Source organism: Malaclemys terrapin, chromosome 6, assembly GCF_027887155.1.
Source record: "Malaclemys terrapin pileata isolate rMalTer1 chromosome 6, rMalTer1.hap1, whole genome shotgun sequence".
NCBI classification, from domain to species: domain Eukaryota; kingdom Metazoa; phylum Chordata; order Testudines; family Emydidae; genus Malaclemys; species Malaclemys terrapin.
In genome coordinates, this window is record NC_071510.1 from 11,926,480 (window position 1) to 11,941,332 (window position 14,853).

The following is a 14,853-nucleotide window of genomic DNA, read 5'->3' on the forward strand; positions in this document are numbered from 1 at the left end:
TATTTTAAAGAAAGGCAGCTATTACAGTGTCAGTATCTGGAATAGGGGACCAGCAGGGAGCCCAAGATACTATCCATCAGCTCTTGACAAAGCGCTATCTGGGAAAGTAAATGGATGGTGTTTCAGCTGTAGGACTTTTACAGATAAATATGCCCTTGTTACTGGGAGGAATTACTGCTGCATGATGCACATTGTTGTCTTTGTGTTGAGTGCACGCAGCCGCTGACACTGCTCTGACAGCACTGCTGATTACAGCTCGTGCATACATTACTGAAGATGGAGCATTTTTCATGGAGTTAACTATATCTGCAATAACAAGCCGTTCATTTCATTGTTAGGTGAAACAAAGGATTGGTCTTTCTCCTCCTGATTTTCCTTGTCATCTTAGTGGTTTTCAGTTTACCCAGGCCCTCAAATATCTTTAAATTATATGTGGAAAGTAGGCACTGTAGGTTTATACTTAAAACAGCCGAGAGAAGTAATTTAGAATTGCAATAATTAACTTGTTCCTCTAGGGATGACATGAGGCAAATGCTTTTTTTTTTTTTTTTTTTTTTTTGTGGAAAGTATGAGTAACAAATATCCTGGCTTATAGTGTGTGCTGTCAGATAGCGACTACTCCTTCATTGTAAGTGACTCTCTCTCATGTGTGACATGCAGGGACTCGGGCCATGATTCTTAACAATGGGAGCGATATGCATTCGTGCATTGTGTATGTTTTAGTCCCCCTCCCCCCGTGTGCGCACACAGACACACGCAAAACAAGGCTGTCGGGCTTTTGGTAGGATCTCTCCGAGGATTCTTTGGGGTTCCTCAAGCTCTTGGATTCCTGCCCTCTCATGCTCAAAGACTAATTTGAAAAAAAGATGGTGACCCAATTGCCGTCGGCCACCTCTAACGGGAGTGCGGGTGCTTGTGCTGGATTCATGCACAGGTCCTGATCCGGCAAAGTGCTTAAGCAGATGAGGCGCCCCGTTGGCTGTAATGGGGCTCCTTACATTAAATGGGGAAGTTCACGCAGCTGTTCGCAATGGCGCGCTTGCGCGGAGTACTGTCTGTAACCATCTCCTCCTCAGCCCCTGCCCAGTCTGGGCAGGAACAAAAATTGGTCTTTTTGCCACGTCCCACACTCCCTCCCTTCAGACTCCTCACCCTCTAGGCCGGCGTGTGGCTGGGTCCCTGCCCATCAATCCCCTTGCTGTCTCTGACTCCGCCCTTGCTTAGGTGGTTTCGCCCGTGTGGCGTCTGAAGCCTGGAACTTTAAATCCGGCTCACGTTGTGCCAAGCGCATTCATTTTCACTCGTCGCTGGCTCCATCCTCGCTTCACTCTCTGCTGTTGTTCTGTGCTGTGTGTGCTCCGCCTCGCCCTATTCCCAGTGCCAAAGTTACTGGGGAATGCAAGTGTTTGTGTCTGCGGTACAATGCAGCTTGCCTTCTCCTTAGTTCTTCATCCTTGGACTTTCCTTCCCTGTGCCTTTCTTGTCCACTACCTCCCTTTTCAGCATCAGGCTGATGTAGATGGGAAGCTCTTCGGGGCAGCTTGGCCTTTTCCCTTGTCTCTGTAAAGCGCTGTGCAAAGTTACAGCACTGTAGACTTTTTAATTAATCAGTGGGCTCCTGCCCTCTCCCTGTGGCCACCAACTGCCCGCCGCTGAATGGCTGACGCGGCCTCCAGCCCCGTTTGGCAGATGGCTAAGTTGCAGGCAGCCAGCAAGGGGTGGGAATGAGTGGAAAGGCAGCACGTCCCAGGTAATACAGTACCCAATTTCACCTGCACCTATCTATCAAGGAAGAAAGAGGTGGCGCTTGCGTTTGCTTAATTTCAGTTTACTTTCTTGCCATCTAACTTCACGTGCATTTATGATGGGAAATTGAGTGGCCTTCTACAGTGTTTATAAGGAATAAAAAGTATGGGTCAGGTGGAGAAACTCCGCCTCAAAGAACGGGCTTGGTCTCGTGGTCTTTTTAATTTTTTAAATGGAAAATTAGAAACAAGGACTTGAACCATGCTTTGGTTTTATTTAATGCAATGAGAAGACGACGTGTGTGTTTTTCCTAGGAAGTAGCTTGACAGTATTTTAAGGTACTTTAGCAGTTTTGTGGTTTACAGCTGAGTAAATATACACAAGAGTTAACAAAGCACATAAAAATGATCTTCAGTATTGAAAATGTGTGACAAGGAGAGAGGCTTTCTGGAAGCTCTGAGAAGGTATTGTGATAAATTGGAGTCCTGCGGTGGATTCAGTTGCACTAAGCATTCAGATCTCATTAATTTGTTGGTGTCCCATTATTCCCTGTGTGGTGATGTGTGAGTCAGACTCCTCAGAGGAGAGCTGCTTTTGTGAGAGGTCCATGGTTGAATGAGGAGATGCAAGCGCTTACACCTTGATTTGAGGAGAGCACTTAAAGCAGGTGCTTTCTGTTAATCAGATGTTTAAGTGCTTTGCTGAATCGGGGCCTTACTTCCAATGCTAAAAGGAGTTGGCTAAGGCCTCTTGTGAAGCTTTTGTTCTCACTTTCACTGTACAGATGTCGCCCCTTCCAGCACTTGCTGCTGATTTAGTTTCACTTAGCTTTAGCTTGTGAGTCTCAGATTACAAAAAACCTTCCTCCAATAAAAGTGTAATTTTCTTCATTTCAGGTCTTGATAGCAGATGACTACTCTGATCCGTTTGATGCCAAGAGTGAGCTGAACAAAGCGGTGAAAGGAGAAAACACTGGCTACATGGAACCTTATGAAGCCCAGAGGATAATGAGCGGTAAGAACATGGGCACTAGGCAGGTGTCAGTGAGATCAATATTTGATATGGGGTGTCTTACACATGACAGCCCTGGTCTTCAACCTAGCTGAACCAAGGTCCTTCTGCTGCGTAACACATCGGAGCAAGTATGAAGCTTAAACTGTGTCTTACATAGCTTTTTGAAACTGCATTTAAGACATTCAAGAATAAAGGGAGTGAAGGAAGGTTGCAATTTGCAGCGCTTCCTGCAGGAGAGAACTCGGGCAAGGCCAGTGCAGCTTTGTGTGGGGCGCTCTTATGGTGGTTCAAAACGGGCTTAGATCAGGTTAGCTTGGATCAGTGTACACCTCTACCCTGCTATAGCGTGACCCGATATAACACGAATTCAGATATAACGCGGTAAAGCAGTGCTCTGGGGGGGGGGCGGGGCTGCGCACTCTGGTGGATCAAAGCAAGTTCGATATAACGCGGTTTCACCTATAACGTGGTAAGATTCTTTTTGGCTCCCGAGGACAGCGTTCTATCGGGGTAGAGGTGTATTTACAGGTGGGTGTCCACACACAAAGTAGTCTTGGTCTAACTATCCCGATATGAAATCGCACAAGTTTCATAACTTGTTTAACTAAAGCAACTTTAGGTTAACTAGTGCAAATAGGCAAGCCCTGGCCATTGGGGGGAGGGGAGGGCATGCTCCTGCTGGGTGGCCCCTGACCTCTTGATTACCTGAATTCCTGATTATCCGAATAAAATCCTTGTTCCCTGTGATATTTGGATAATCTGAAGCATACGTAGATAAATGAACACCTGAATTCACAATCTGCTGTCTGCCTGAGACTTTGGCGGGTATGCCTGGTGGCTGTTGGGATGCCCCCATGATACCATGGCAACGAGTGTAGTATAAAAGCACAGACAGACAGACACACATCCTTGGGCTCTGGCTGGTGAAGCTTTAATTCTGATCTAAGTGGTTTTTGCATGGGGACCTATGGCATGTTGCTAAGATGCCGGCTTGTACAGCAAGTTCACCGTTACATTAAACAAATGTCACAAAGGGCCCTATCCAATGCCAGTGCAATCAATGGGGATCTTCTCATTTCCGCAGTGGGCATTGGATGAGGTCCAAGCAGGATTATAGTATCTGGGGAGATTAAGCAGCAGGAGAAGCCAAATCTGTATGAAGCAGCCGTCCTGTTTTAGTATAAATGCCCATACTCCTATTTTTTTAAACAGCACACTTGAAGAGAGGTGCAGAAAATCACCCGTGATTGCATTGTTTATAAGCAGAATGCTTTCAGTGTCCTATCAAGGTGTCATTGGGCCTTTTTGTTTTTATTGTTGTAAATCTATTCAGCCATCTTCTTCAGAGGCTTTTTAGATGAATTGGGTTGAATGCTTTCTTGCTTTCACTGCTATTGAATAAATTCTTATTTTCAGTCTAAATATCATGGCGGGAGTTGTACGTTTTTTTTTTTTTTCCTTTCATGTTTACAGTGTTTTCATTTCTTCACAAATATAAATGTTTGCCCTGTATAGAAACTCTGTGTTTTAAATAATCCGTGAAAAGGACAAGACTGTTACATCCGTGCTGCAGAGCGCATTAGCTGAGATAACCGGCAACGAGTGTGTGTGGATGTGCTACTAATTCATGAGAGTGCGCGTTTTACAGTAGTCTTGGTCCAAATAGCGTTCGATGTAGTGGATGTACTGGCAGGCCAGTTCTGTGCATATATATTGGTATAAGGTTGATGTTTAGAGCACTGCAAGGATGTTAAATGATCAGGAGTCCAATCAAGCAAAGTGAATGCTGAGCACTCTCAGCTCCCATTAAATTCAGTGGGAGTAGAGGATGTTCAGCATCTCACAGGAGTTGCCCAGCACCTTTCAGGATTGGACCACTGATTTGTTGTCCACTACTTAAGGACATGGTTCAACTCCTATGACAGCCAATGGGAGCCTTTCCGCTTACTTTGACTGCAGTTGGAGTATGTCCCTTAATATCTAAGCATCATGCTTCTTGGTGCTTTATTGCTTGAGGAAAACCAGACGGCTCATTTGTTGGAAGCTTTCAAAGATTTCGTTTTGGATTCCTGTGTCGGCATGCAAGGATCTGTTACTGATGTTATGCAACTGCTCTAACCTATCGTGTTTAAAGAGCACGTTCTTACTCCAGTCTTTGTTGTTGTATGTGAAATGTTCAGTGTTGAATTCCTCCGTGAAGTTGTTAGGTTGGCTGTGGTGACTGACAGGTGAAAGAGCATGTTACAATTGACGGATATGAATGAGGTTTCAGCTGATCCGGAGAACTGGCTTAAAAAGAAAAGTACTCTGATTTGTTTCAAAACCTGATGGATCCCAGATAGCGGAAGTCTGCAAACTGAGGCAAAACCTGCCATTTATTTCTTTTATCTCTCCCAAACACATCCGTGGACTTCTCCCAAGTATCCGAGTTACCTTCCCAGCCTTTAAAGATATTTCAAAACTGCTTGCTTAAAAAAACAAACAAAAGATGGACATTCATGGATAAAAAGATTCTGAACAATGTAAAACAGATGACATGGAAATCTTAACCTTATGTGTGTTTCCCATGTCCGTGAATCATAGGTGGGTGACCAACCGTTCTCTTCTCAGTATCAAACTACTGTTAACCAGGGCACCGGTCCAGCAACTGGCCCCAGATGCATGGACACTGGCTGAAGTTAAGGAAGGCTCTTGGTGGGCACACGGATCTATCCATTCAGAGCACCTTGCCAGGCAGGGACCTAAAACCTTTGGGTTTCATGCTGCTCAAGGTAGGGAGGAAAAGACACTTGGGTTAGTAATGAGCAGAGACTTCTTGTAACTTTAGTTTCTCAGAATGGAGCCACAGTTCTTAAATATACAACTGAAGGAAAGACAGACTATCTGGAGAAATACGTTTCCCCCGAGAGTCCCAGCCTTCTGTCAGAAATAAGCTAACCGCTTCAATTGTATTAAGTAGTCCGAGCTCAAGCAGGAGAAGGATTACGTTCTTTAGTGACAATAACTTTGATCGTCTACCTGACAAATGTAGCTTGTTTGTAGACAAGCAAACTTCCCTTACAGTACTGTGTAGTCCTCCAAGCACTTAATTTGCAACAGCAATGAAATAAGACAGTGAACCTTAGCAGTCACTGGTTTGCCTGATCCAGCACCCTGTCCAGTGTAGACACAACTCTCATCTGGTTCAACACTTGCTTTCCAGATAGTATCCCAAAAAGCGCATTCTTTGCCAGACTGGCGGTTTAGCTCGGTCTTCATGCTAAAGTCTGTAAATGGGGAGAAAATCCCTTCGTGGTCTGAGTTGTAAGACTGATGCAAGGGGAAAACAAAATGTTCCTGTTACGGAGCAAATTTGCTTGTTCTCCTGGCAGCAACTGATGTTCTGTCTCAGGCACTTGGATCAGAGAGAAATGATTATGGGCTGTCTTCAGTGAATGTTCTTCCGACCTGGAGCCCTGTGAACTCTTAGTCTAACCGTGGTCTCTCTTCCATGTTCTAGGGTGGGACCTTGGCTACCCAGTTCCTCAGGAAACCGAAGCCACTTTTTGGACTCCATTCCTTGTGGTGGCCTAGCTAACCTTTGTTTTGTAATAGGTATTTTTACAGCACCTAGCACTGGGAGGTGCTGGTGTCCTGACTGGGGCCTCCCGGAACCACTGTAAAATGAATAATAAGTTTTGTGAGATGTTGGAGGTGACTCCACAGTTCCAGTTGCATCGAGATCCCTATTTTCACACTTCAGGGACTGAATTTAGTGTTGAAATTTGGCGAAAGAGAGAACTGATATTTTCCATGAAAAATATTTACTAGTTTTTAGAGAGGAAACCTTTTAAAATATTCCCTTGCTGAAGTATTGCCCTGTTTGCCTTGGAGTTTGGGCTTCCTGTAGCTACACCACCATGGTTCTTCCGCTCCAAACTACTCCTCTCTTTCTGATTATACCTTGGACATAAGCCACTTGTCAGACTTTAAAAGGAAACTGCGTTACTGCCTTTGTTCAGAATTGCTGTCCAGAGCTGTACAAAGGTTAGCTGTGGACGTGCTCATGGCCATTAGCTACTTTTCTTCTTGGCAAATCACCGTTTTCTGTGTTTGAATCATGTGAGACTTTTTGGTTATATTTGAAAAACATTTCATGTCCATGTTTTCTGAGATTTCAACCAAAAATTCAGCCTTTGGCGGTTGAAGCTGTAGACACCGCATGTTTTGGATGAATAAATTGGGTAGATTTGTTATCTAAAGCATAACTGTATTCCTTTCCATAGCCAGGATAAAAGCAAGGTTTAATAAAACCCCAACATTGTCTTCCTTTATTCTTGTGGAATGAGCCTGCTGTTTAATTATGTCACAAGTGGGTAGGCAATAGCCTTGATAGGATCATTTAATGTGTTAAACAGCAGGACAGAAAAATATAATTGATTCTTCATTTGTCATTTTATGGTCCGATCTGTGATTAAGACTGAACAAAGACCTTCTTGGGCAGCAAGGCCCTAAATACATTCAGTGATCTTGCTCGTTCTGCATTTATGCCCTTTACTTACTCTAGATTGGCTTTCACTTCCCCAGGGATGTGCCGTTTAATGGATACAGTGCTTTACTTTGAAGACCCTTCTAATGCATTTCATGGACACTCACAATAAGATGTTGGCTCAGGCAGTGTCGTGGGGTCTGTGTCGAATACTTCGGGGAAGATAGCTTCATAAAAGGGAAGAATTACACTGCGGTTACTAAAAGTCCAGACGTCAGATTATGATGTCTGTTGCTAATGGTTGGCATTTGGAGTGCGTTTGGTCTGTGGCAGCTATGACGTGGTATTAGTGTCGGTGAACAGCTTCTAAAGAGAAGATCCATAAAGGCACAATGTAATCCTCCGAAACGAAGGGCCAGCCAGCTGTGTGCTGGGATCACTGTGAGGTGCAGCAGTTCAGGGGAGCAGTGGGATCTGGTGTGCTCTATGGAGCTTTTTGATGTGTAGGAGGGAGTGCATCTGCTCTACATTCCTTCCTGGGGTACAGCCCTCTCTTCCGGGGCAGATCTGCCCTTCAGGCTGGCAGGGAGGAAGATGGAGGGAGGGAAAGGTAGCAGGATGGCTGCCTCTCGACCCCTTTTTGAGGTGCTGGGCATCCTCATACCACTACACAGGGACCAGCCCTTGCACCCTCTTGAGTAGGGACTGCAGTTGTGCCTGACTCTTAGCAGGGCATGCAAGGGACGGGGTGCAAGGGGGAGTTCCCTGTGCTTCTGCATAAGGGCCGGGCACAGTCCGGCTCTGAACTTGGCTAGGACTGTGTGTGGCTCAAAATGGAAAGCTTCACAATGCAATAAAAAGTGTTGAAAGGCTCAGATCCTGCCATTGACTTGCTTGAAGCCGTGACCCTGTTGGTAAAAGTTGCCCAGTCAGCTTGTCCCATTCGGTCCTCAGCAGAGCGCTGGAAGGCAGCTTTATAAGGAGAGCCCAGCATCTCGGTATTGTCACGGCTGCAGGACGCCCCCTAGCCAGAGCCCAGGAGGAAGGACTGGGGGGAGGAATGCGAGTCAGAAACGTGGTGTCTGCCCCCTGCTGTTTGGAAAAGAGGCAGCTACTGGGATTGCTGCTAGGCTGCTGTCCCCAGTCGCTGCTCCGGGGCTCCAGGGGTCATGTCCGATTCTGGGTAGTAGATGTCCAGAGCGTGCTGAAGCTTTCCCCAATCCCCGTGTAACCACTGGCTGCCAGAAGGCAGAACGCCACCTCTGTCCTCCCTCACCCCACAACCATCTAAGGACCTTCTTTCTGGCTGGGGAGAGGCGGGGGGAGGAAGGATCTGTGCTCTTCTGGGCAAGGAAAGGGGCTCCCTGCTGCTGGCCCCCTGGCCAGCTCTTCTAGCTGTTGCGAGTGGGGCATCTCTACTGCTTTACCTCTCCCAGCCTCGCTTTTCTCCCACGCGCCGGCCCAGCGCCACCGGCTGCTCAGAGCTTTGCCAAGAGGCAGCAGAGTGTAACGGGACGCGATTGCTGTCGGTCTGGGTAGCAGCTGTGAGACTCACCCCGGTCTCGGCGGTTTCACTGATCGGTGCTGGGGCTGTCTGAGGGCAGCCGGCGTCTCATCCACCAAGTTCTGTGCGTGTCCCGAAGGGCTACCCGGTGGCAGGAATTGGTGGCTTGTGTGTCCTTGCAGGGCAGGTGGCTGAATGGATCTGTCAGGCCTGGGTATCGTTGTTGAAGAGACCTAGGAGATGGGTGCTAACTTGCTTTTATAACTGTACACCTAGTGTCAGCACCTGGGCTCTTAGCACCGAGTATCGTCCCTCTTGGGGCGGGCACTCTGGGCCAAGCGGGAGATGGGGAAGGGTTGGGGGGACTGCTGTTCCACTGCAGCTGGGGATGGCTGTGCTTGGCTGGGCCATGCTTATTCTGAAAACTGCAGCAAGGCCCATTCTGTGCGGTCCCCTCCTCCTGCTCCCCAGCACTTAGGAGGCATCTGAGCAGTGCCGTGTCTCCTGGTGACTCTTCCGAGGCGGTGCATCTCCTTCTGTGCAGCTGGGCCCCCGGGAGCAGTGAGCAGAGCCCTCCGGCTGGGTGACCCATCTCTCGCAGCTGAGTGAAGCAATATACTCCGCAGACTGCTCGCGACACTCGACAAAGCAGGACTCTTACAGAGCCCAGAGGAGAGGGTCCAAGTATGGACCGTGACTCGGACAGTGTGCTAATGCAGTTATACAAGGACAGCATGCAGAGGAGCGTGTGTGTGTCACCTTATCAGAGGGATAAGTGAACGCTAATTACAATGTTAATCTAATCCACTCTGAGACTTTGTCCAGTTACGTCTGTTGTGACGGTATTTTTTTTGAGTGCCAAATTAAATTAGTCTCTATTTCAACTCCTGGTTTCAATTAGCAGGGACTCAAGATGACACATAATTGATTAAACAAAGATCAGTTTGAAAGATGATAAATTTAGACCCAATCAAAGATTACATGTCCCAAACCGAACTGCCCTGCAAAATGTCTGTAAAATTCATGCTATCCTGAAAGAACAAAAATGAATTCCCATCCCTCCAAACATCAGCTGGCAAAGCAGAGGGTACTGGGGCTTGCACTGCCGACAGAGAAGGGCATTGGGCATGTGTGCCATTAATGGTGTTTGCACATCCCACCATCCCACAGCTCTGTCTGATCCAGTGCTGTCCTGGTCCCCTTGTTAAAATTCAACCCCCCCAAGTGAAAGAAGGCTTGGGGTGACTTCTGTCTGCAGTGCACTTCACCCCCTCTCCAGAGGCTGGGTAATCAACCTCCCAGCCAGAGATGACTTATCCCCAGAATCTAGTGCTGAAAAGCACCTGTTTTGGCCTTTGGAAAGGATCAGATTGTGCCAGGAGTTGAGTATTTTCAAACACATCTGTGGGAAGGGTATTCTCCACCTCCCCCAAAGCCCATTTCAAATTACACAAGCTGAGTTCTCTGCTATGCCATTAATATAATCTGTATGTCTTTCAGCTTGGAGAATGACTCCAATATGCATAATGCGTGGCTGTTGTTTCAAGGTTGCAGAGAGGCCAAGTTGTGGTCATTTTTCACGTGCTGCATGTATTTAAAAAAAATTCCATTTGGCTGAATGTAAAATGCAGCACTGTCCTATGCCCAGACATGTTCCTTCTCTAGAAAGTTTTCAGTCCGCTTCTGCGTCGGTTTCACTCTGGCATTCAGCCTTTCCTAGTTCAGTCATATACTTTCCCATTCTTCTCAATATTTCTTAATACAGCTGTGGTCTAGCTTTAAGAATATGTAAAACCATAGTTAATAAAAATGCTTTTATTTTTACTACAAGCACTCTCTCTATCTGATGTTACTTCATTTCCAAAGTGTGTTCTGTCAGCCCTTAGAATGCTAATGAGCATGGTGTGCGCTGTACCCAGAATGTATCACGCTTTTCCCACGTGTCATCTGTTCAAACTGGAACTAAGATGCAATTTTTTAAATTAGTGAGGTGGTAATTAACCATTGACACGGCTTCCCAGGTCACGGGGTGAATTCTCTTTCAGAAAAAGTCAGCCACTTCTGACGAGGAGGCTCCTTGGTGCTGGAGAAGAGCTGGCGCAGGCAGACGTGCTGGGCCTGATGCAGGCCGCACTAGGGGAATTTCTCTGATGGCTGGTCTGTGCTGTGCAAGAGGCCAGACCAGGTGATCCTGATGGTCCCTCTTGCCTTAAGAGCTAGGATTGTTAATAAACAAAGGATGTCTCTTTGTACTAAACTTATACAAATGCGTGGAACCGGGTATCTTCTAAAGCACAGGGGAGCGGAGCCATAGGGATGTTGCGTGGGATGGTGGTGTGTGACGGGCGTGGGATGTGGGGACAGACCAGATAATCATTCTTCTCCCCCCTCCGACGCACGCCCTCAAGGGAAGAGCAAGGGGGGCAGATTAACCCTTTGAGGTACAACAGGGTCCCTTCCACGCAGGTCCCACCCTCCTCCCCAGTACTCAGGAAGCGTGAGACTTTTGTCACGTGTATTGCCATGGTGCTGTGGGGCCCTGCTGTGCCAGGAGCTTAGACACAGCAAAGGGACACACTCTGCCCCGAAGAGCTCGATAAACCCTTTGCAGGCTGCTGACTTCCCATTTGCCAGTCCATTAAGTACTGTTCCGACTGTCCTCTCCTGCAGTACTGTGAAGCACATTGTGTTTAGTTACGGCGGTTCTGCAACCCACCCCTCTCCTGCGGCAGGATATGCTGGGCTTTCTCCTCGCTTCTCAGGCCAGATCCGAACCTTTTCCATTCAGCACCCAGTCTGTCGTCTTACTCAAAACGCTGACAGCCAGGGATTCCCTTCATATGCTCCGCGCTTCTCCATTGAGTGTGCCCTTGCTGTTTGTGTGATCAGCCAGGGGCCCGTCTGTCTGGGCAGCCAGACTCTGCAGGTAGGTGTTGCTGCGGAAGATTGGCAAAGCAGGAGCCCGGGCGCACGGAGGAGGTGTGAAGCAGCGATTCAGGGCGCTGGTTTGAATTGCTGTTAGTCCTGAGGGCTGGCAGCTTTTCATTTGGCCTTTCCGCTACTTTTCTCCTCCAAACTAGAAATTGGAAGAAGTATGAAAGGAGAGCTGCCTCCTGGGGAACTTCTGTTTCTCCCAGGAATTCAGGGCGTTAAAGTCCGAGCAGGGGCAGGATGGTGCTAATCCCGGGGGCCGCCCTTGCCAGCTGGAATGAGAGCTTTGCCATTAGTACAGAGGGCACAGAGTGGCCAGTGACACTGTGCACAGGGAAGCTAATGCTGGAGGGTTCTGCAGTGCATGGTGCTCTGGATGAACATCTAGCATTCTGTGATCTGTGCTGCCGCCAGGTTTGTACAGCGCCTAGCGCAGTGGGTCCCGATCCATGCCTAGGGCTCCTAAGCACGGCCACAACAGAGTGGGCTTCTAGAAAAGCGATTCCTTTGTTTCAGCCTTCTGCAAAATTCCTTGTGGATGGGAGAGTCTTGGCATAGCCAATGCTTCCTGTACTGTGGCCTGTAACGTTATTTGCCTGAATTGGAAAGTGCGGTACTGCGACAGGCACTTCCAGCTTAGGGGACTCAAAACAGACATCCTAGTACAACACCCACCGTATGTCTCTCTTCAGCTCAGGAAAAGCTTGGCCCTGTTGCCCGTGAGAAGCTCGCGAGCCTAGGAACAGGGATAGGCAGGGAGTCAAAGTTCAGCAAGGCAGGAAGTCCGTCCAGTGTCCAAATCTGCCTCCCAACACATCAGTCACTCAGAGTGCCCAAAGCCAACAAGAGCAAGTGCAAGGAGCTGAATCTCCTAGCTAAGCAGGGATGAGTCTCGACAGCGCCTGCAGGAAGTGGGGCTGATTCCGGACTCAGATTCCTCTGAGTCCGGACCCACGAGGTGCCCCAGCAGGACCCTGGGGCTCGCTGAATGCAGCCCTGAGCACTTGGGGTTACTTGACATCCAGGAGGCTGTTTGGGATAGTGGGAAAGCTTAGCCCAAGTGACCGGCCTGAAAGAAAACCTGGGAAATTCTGTGACATCGCGGTCGTCACGCACGCCTTCCGCCTCCTGACGTGCCTGGACACCAAGGTGAAGAACGTTGCAACAATCGCCCTGCACGCCGCCACCGAGAAACGAATCGGCAGACCTCCCTACGACCGAGATGTGGCCACCTTCCTGAGCGGCTCCCTGGACGGCGACTTTGCCCAGGACAGGGGCGATCTCGCCTCACTGTGGTCCCGCGCCCACAATGCCACGCGCCGGCTGGGGAAGCGACTGGGCTGCCGCTGGGAATGGAGCGAGGAATGGCAGGAGCTGGGAGTCCTGATACCGCGGATCGGAACGGAGGACAACACCATCGTCACCCCTGGAGCCAGAGGCGTGCTGGAGAGATCCCTGAAGGCCGCCGTCCATGTGCTCTACGTGGACACCGTGAAGAAAAAAACGGACCAGGGCAAGGCCTTCGAAGTAACCAGCAAGTGGGACCCCAGCAACCACTTCCTCCCCACGGGCAGCTTCACCCGGTTCGCCGACTGGCGGTTCATACACTGCGCCCGGCTGAATTGCGTCCCCCTCAACGGTGCCATCTGCCACGGGAACCGGGACAAACGCTGCAGGAAGTGCGGGTACGTCACTGAAACCCTGTCCCACGTCCTATGCTGCTGCAAGCCCCACGCCAGAGCCTGGCAGCTGCACCACAACGCCGTCCAGGACTGCCTAGTGAAGGCCATCAACCCGCGCCTGGGAGAGGTCACTGTCAACTGCGCCATCCCTGGCACCGACAGCCCGCTGCGCCCAGACATCATCGTCACGGACGAGGTTGGAAAAAAGATCATCCTGGTCGACGTCACAATTCCATTCGAGAACAGGACCCCGGCCTTCCGTGAAGCCCGAGCCCGCAAGCTTGAAAAGTACGCCCCCCTAGCTGACACCCTACGGACTAAGGGCTACGAGGTGCACATCGACTCCCTGCTCGTTGGGGCCCTGGGTGCCTGGGACCCATGTAACGAATGCGTGCTGAGGACCTGTGGGGTGGGCCGTCATTACGCGTGGCTCATGAGACGCCTAATGGTCTCGGACACTATTAGTTGGTCCTGGGACATCTACACAGAGCACGTCACCGGCCACCGCCAATACCGAGAGTGAGCCGGGGAGACCTCGTGCACCCACAAGGGGGAAGAGACCTATAAACCCCCCCTGCTGGACTCTATCCCCTGAACCCACCGAACCTAACTGAATCCCACCACATGAGGGTCACCCCATTACCCAGCCCATTTACTGATACCCATGAATGTCTCTACTGATTGACCCTTACCGCTTATCAGCTGTTTCCTGATCCTGCCCACCGGTTTCCCCCCACATTGGGGACATTGCAGTCTGTATATATTGTGTGCTGCCCAACCCCAAAACACTAACATCCCCCCTATACTCTGTATGTTATCCCCAATGAGCAATAACTGACGCCTCAAATTTTCTGTATTGTTTATTTTTCAAATATTTTCTTCATACCGCTGGCTTTGTTGCCATACATTGTTCTGCTCTTGCCCTGCCCGGTGTGGCTGGCAGAGACGGGCTGGCACACCTCACTCAAGGCTGCTGTTTGGAGGGTGGAGTGATTTCACTATGTAATATTTTAAGCACTTTGTGGCCCTGTATAATGGAGTGGAGAATGTAATTGCTGTGTAGGGTGTGGTTTGCCTTCTCTCTCCTCTCCCCTCTGCCCCCCATCACAAAGATACTTTCAAGGGACTGCTGAGTGCCTTTTGGTCACCAAGCATTATTCTGAGAGCTCAAATCACCCCCAAGAACTGCTCCCCTAGGCTTACTAAAATGAAGCACTTCCCTTTCCTTTCTTCCTTTTCCGGACCTCCCCTTCTGTGTGTTTTCGTTCGCTTCCTTCTTCTTGCCAGGTGAGCTGCCTTCCCCTCCCTGCTCTCACTGTTGCTTTGTCTGTTTTCATCCTGTAGGTAGGTCTGTGTGAGACCTCACTTCTGGTTGTGGTGGGTGGGTGGGTTTCTCCCAGGATCCTCGGCTCTCTCATGCTTCCTTCAAGTCCCCTCTGGCTGCAGGTGGCGGGGCGTGACTCCCTTCACAGCCCGGTGCTTGCTGTGAATTCACTGGACCAGAGGGA

The 14,853-nt window shown here is 49.2% G+C and overlaps 1 protein-coding gene across 2 annotated transcripts in view; it reads left to right on the forward strand.

The window, feature by feature from the left end:
- SHB (SH2 domain containing adaptor protein B) overlaps window positions 1–14,853 on the forward strand; it is a 162,347-nt gene that overhangs the window by 37,595 nt on the left and 109,899 nt on the right. For both annotated transcript variants that reach the window (XM_054032522.1, XM_054032521.1), the window contains exon 2: window positions 2,643–2,760. In XM_054032522.1, the coding sequence (XP_053888497.1) occupies window positions 2,643–2,760 (118 nt within the window). The remainder of the gene's footprint in view (window positions 1–2,642; window positions 2,761–14,853) is intronic.